Source organism: Fragaria vesca, linkage group LG3 (genome assembly GCF_000184155.1).
Source record: "Fragaria vesca subsp. vesca linkage group LG3, FraVesHawaii_1.0, whole genome shotgun sequence".
Taxonomy (NCBI): Eukaryota; Viridiplantae; Streptophyta; class Magnoliopsida; order Rosales; family Rosaceae; genus Fragaria; species Fragaria vesca.
Window position 1 is genome coordinate 7,532,079 of NC_020493.1, and position 5,260 is coordinate 7,537,338.

General features: G+C 36.4%; 1 protein-coding gene across 1 annotated transcript in view; it reads left to right on the forward strand.

The window, feature by feature from the left end:
* LOC101300125 overlaps nucleotides 1-1,652 on the forward strand; it is a 4,071-nt gene extending 2,419 nt beyond the window's left edge. Inside the window, exons 5-8 of the mRNA XM_004293914.1 lie at nucleotides 220-351; nucleotides 468-565; nucleotides 655-713; nucleotides 1,187-1,652. Of these exons, the coding sequence (XP_004293962.1) occupies nucleotides 220-351; nucleotides 468-565; nucleotides 655-713; nucleotides 1,187-1,253 (356 nt within the window). The 3' untranslated portion in view covers nucleotides 1,254-1,652. The remainder of the gene's footprint in view (nucleotides 1-219; nucleotides 352-467; nucleotides 566-654; nucleotides 714-1,186) is intronic.
* The last annotated feature ends 3,608 nt before the right edge of the window (nucleotides 1,653-5,260 follow it).

Sequence of the window (5,260 nt, forward strand, 5' to 3'; positions counted from 1 at the left end):
ACACACTACTCTCTCTCTCTCTCTCTCTCTCTCTCTCTCTCTATCTCTCTCATTTGTTATATATATGCATCTATATAACTCATTATCTGTGTGTTTTGGGCCTGCTTGTATTATATATACGTAACTATATATCTTATGTTTTTTTGTGTTTTGCGCCTTCTTATATATTATATATATATGTATCTATATATCTTATGTTTTGTGTGTTCTGGGAAACAGAGGCTGATTCTAGACGTGAACTGGAGAGGATTAGTCAAGAAAAAAAGAATCGTCAGAATCTTGAATTTGTTTCTGGTGGAAGACAATCTACAGTAGTAGGTGCTGCACCTAAACTTAACGTACCTCTTCCAGGTTAGAAACCATTTAACATCAATTTCTGTACTTCAGGTTTAAGTTGCAGACATGTGCAGATGCAGGGTGAAACTAGTTTTTCAATAACTCTCTGATGTGGTTGATTCATGTTGTAGGTATAACCATGGCTGCTACTGGGTCAAACCCCTTACCACCTGCTGCTGATACCATCCCTCGAGACGGTAGACAGAATAAGAAGTCGAAGTGGGATAAGGTTTCATTCAAACACATATGCATTCTTATTTCCTGATGAATTGTAAAGATATTAAATTACTCACTATTATATAATTTTTCTTCATTCAGATAGATGGGACTCATGCAACATTATTATCTTCTGCTAATGCTGGTGGATACACTTTGGGGTATGTTTCATTTGCCAAATTCAATACTATTTCGCACATGTATTGTACTGTATAATGATAGTTCTATTCTTTTATGTAATTCTCTTAGCCAAGTGCCTAAGTGAAGCATCTTCCTCATATTAGAACTGATGTTTCAGGACGCTTTCTGAAATAATTCAGAGCAGTATATGTAAATTAACATCAACGCAGCATGCAAATATTTTTCATTTTGAAGTGATTGTAAAGTCCCAGTCATGTATTCATTTTGTGATGACAGACGTGTTAAGTCCCAGTGTCTCTGAACTGCATTTGGGTTGATTATAGAACTCAACTCTTGATGTGCACTTTTTCCATCAATTAAATATGTTTATATCTTCAGCTATCAGGAAGATTTGTTTGAGATGTTTAGCAATCATTTCCCGATTTCGTATATTTTTGTAATAAATGTGTTTCTCAGTTACATAATGCCTAACTTCTCTCTTATTTGGGGGCAGGCATCAGAAGCGAAGAGAGGTGGAGGAGAAGAGATCTAGCGAAAGGAAGTTAGACAGAAGATCATGAGCCGTTGTAATTCTTCTTGGTAAAACACATGTAACACCATTTCAAAGTTGAAGTGGATAATATGGCCCAGGCGACGGTTCTTTTCTTAAAACATTCAGTTGGAGGCAATACAGCTGGTCTTGTAACTTCTATTATCAATTGTACATGTATATGACAAGAATGGGAACATGCTTGATAGCTGTTACATATTGAGGGAGATCAAGTGGTTCGATCAATTTACTAATCAAGTTGATGTGCCTATCTAGCATTTTGATTGCAAGAAAATTCAGGAGCTATCGTTATGTTCATTTATGTATCTGTAAAACCAGCATGTTATGCTGTAGACAAGAAATCTTGCACTGAGCTATCAATACTGACCTTGGTAGCTCTTAATCCAGTTCACTTATGCAATTCTAGTTATTCTTGGATCCCATCTCCTAGGACCCTAGAGTAGTTTAGTAAAACCTAATAATGCTGTGGAAAAAGGGGAGGAAATTCTTGGTATCCAGCTTTCATCGTTTTTAGCTTTAACTTTTTGACTCTTGGTCTTCTATCAAAGGCTATCATCATATCTCACTTTGGATTCATTCAGTGTTAGTGTTAACTCGGTATGTAAACTTGTCTAACATGATATCAGGGACATGTATTTGAATACAGATTGCAGAAGGGTTTTGTTTTGTTACAAGCTGGGTTACACTCTGCGCTGCAATAGTAAAGGTTTGCTTCTAACTTGATGTCAGATCAACTGACCTGAACAAATGTTGATTAGTTGGATGATGATGGGATGACAGTTTTAACGTCAACAAAGGTAAAGTAACCTACACGGAAAGTGATCCGTCTGGATTGTTTTGTGGATTCACATATATATCACCCTATCTCTTGCTTATATGATGTCAAAATCACTTTCTTTACATGTACATTCCATCTTCTAGCCGAAAGGATTCCTTTACCGTAAGATAATGCAACACAAAGAAAGCAGTGACCAGTCCGACCTCCATATCCACCACACCCTCCATTGGCTATCTGCTTTGAATGAACATCATTTTCCCTCAACTGGTATTTCCCAAATCACGTTATGCTGTAGTCAAATGCTTCCTTCTCATTCCATTTCCAAACAAACTTCATTTCTACTCTCGGGTCGACTTCTAGTCTATGCGTTATAGACTCATGGGGTACTTGAGTAAGAAGTAAAATATACAAGACAAAGTTAGCCGATTAAACACATCCAAATGAGCAAAAATTCTAGGAGAGGATCCAAGTCCGATGTAATACTTGATCATGGCGAAAGGCAAAAGTGGTCTTTAGACAAAATCATCCATGCTTCCACCAGTACTCTTATCAAAAGAAGCAATTTTTCTTTATAGCGTCCCATGATAACGTGACCTTAACTTTCATTATGCAGAGGATTATTGTTTGCTTGGATCAGGATGCACTAATCATCTGTTCTTTGTGAAATTACTTATCTTATCATGTAGGATTTCCTTTGCATCTGCAGATTAATACTATTTCTGCAGCATGTCTGTGGGATCCAGATGGGTCCTCTCTAGGTTTGTCCCTGTTCATAAAAGTGAAAACTCTTACGTATTTTGCACACATATCTATTCATATAATTTGAAGAGAAGAAGCAATGCATGCATATGTTAACATGTTATATATGAATCTTACCCCAAAAGAAAACAAGAAAGAACAAGTCGATTAAAGTGAGCTTTTTGGCTTCTGTCAATTGCCACTATGAATGGATATTGTCTTGGCTAAGAAACCCTTTTAGCATGGACTATGGAGGAGGAAAAGGATCTTAATATTATAAGTAATTCCTTTTGGTCACTAGGGTTGGACATTAAACTTATACATGATAGGGGGATGGGGATGTGGATGGGGTTAGGTTAATTTGATTCTCCTTTCCATTGTTACCATATTATATGCCATATTACATGGATTGGTGTCTCCTCTAGGGTTATGACTATGAACATCTTTTAGATAGTTTCTTGAAAACTATAAATATATGAAATATTACTTGTACATCGAGGTAGAGGTAATTCTCGCTTACATTAAATGATAATTGATGTAGCAAATAGTTGATATAAGATTGTTGACTCCGTTTAAGGGTGTCTGAAATGACTCCTTACTCATGTTTCTTTCTGATTTTCGGTAAAATGGCTTTTAGACATTGTGGAGAGATGAGTATATCAGATATGTACTGTATACTCATCCAGTAAGATTTTACTTATTTATCTTCATGATCAATAATGGAAGAAGAACACAACTATTTGTATCACTATGTCAGCCAGCATGAATCTGGAAATTAACCACATGAGAGTTCGTGAGTGTGTATAGTATTCTTTGTTACTTAAATACAGAGATTAAACTTCTAGGAAAAAAAAAAAAAAAGCCACGAGAAATTAATACCGGTAATTCTTCGTTATTGTCATCCATGGATATATATCCCACTCAACCCAGATTATATCTTCTCTACTGCATGCAATGTATGAATGATAGAGACTTGTGATGGTTTTCCTATCTTCTCCAAGTTTTTGTATTTTGTTGTTATGTTTTGCCATTTTTTTGCAGGGTCACAATCAATTTGGTTGGTTTGTTTGGTCCGGATGGTGGGAAGTAAATAGCCATGGATTACGCTGCAATCACTGCCCCAGATAAAAGCGAAAGCTCAAGCTATATATAATTATACACACTGTTGCAGAAAAATGGCAGATTCTGGGCTCCTATTTCCAGGCTGCTTGTCTTGGCATACAAATATAGACGTTAGAGATTCCAGCACACACACACGTTTGGGAGCCCTGGTCTAGTCAGATACTCTTTATTTTAACACATAGAAAATCTATCATCCAGTACCACTGGTTTTGGAATTTACCTCGATCTTAAACGACCCTCAAACGAAGGAATAAAGCAGTGTAATTATTTACTTGAACAAAGAACAATCATAGGATTGTTTCTTGTTATAAAAATAGGTTGGGATGATTTCATTTGGGGCTTGGTCGTTTTTTCTTTCTTTATATGAATCTAGAGCAAGGTGAAGTCGGGATCATGTCGTTTGCAACACTCAAAGGTTGGTACTTGCTTCTCAATGAAGAAGTAGTTGGTACCAGTTTTGATATATTGGTGATTTAGTGTTACCATTTATGTTTGGAGGTCCACATTTGTGTGTAGGCTAGGTATAACATGATTTTCATATTGATCCTACTCTTCTACGCACAAAAACATATTTTAAAAGTTTTGATGATTTAAATTCATGCAACTCGACAATAATTGTAAAGACGTGTTGTTTTACGTTACAATTTTTATATATATTCATCTAGATTTATAAATGTTCGACACTTAAACTGACAGATAATGATGAACTCATAATACATAATCACACTTTTAATTGAAGATTGGTTTGATCCTCCGAAGCTGTGGTGTTCAACACCTCGGCTGACAAGTACCGATGATCGAATGTCTCATAGTCCCATTGGTCTACTTTGGTTAGAACTCATCATCACATACTTCATTGTTAAACATTACGAACGAAACATACACAAAGTAGACACGAAATTATACTATGTACAAGTATGCGCTTTATAAAAGAAGAAATAAGTTCATAACTGCTAATCCTTCTTTCATAACTCCCACCCTAGCTCATCTCTCAACTTTCTCTCCTTCCTATGACAGAAGAATCAGATTTCCAAAAGGTACAAAACCAAGACGTTTCATTCAAAACAACCAATCCTTGTGAAACCCTTATTCAATGTATTACCATTTTTAGCCAATGAGATTTCAAAAAGCAATTAAGAAATGGGGTTGTAAAATTCAGTGGGAACAGTGTTGGCAGGCAACGGTAACATCCAGTTTGGAAGTTCCTTAAAGGGCAGTTCGGGAATCGCCGAGCCAACGGAACTTTTGTCCAGGTGAAAAAGCCAAGTCCTCCCATATAAAACTCACCAAACTCGAAACGGAAGAAAAAGCAGCTCGAGAGTTTAGCTTCATAGTGGGCGCCAAGTGCAGCACACATTGTTTCTCACTCTCTCTCTCTC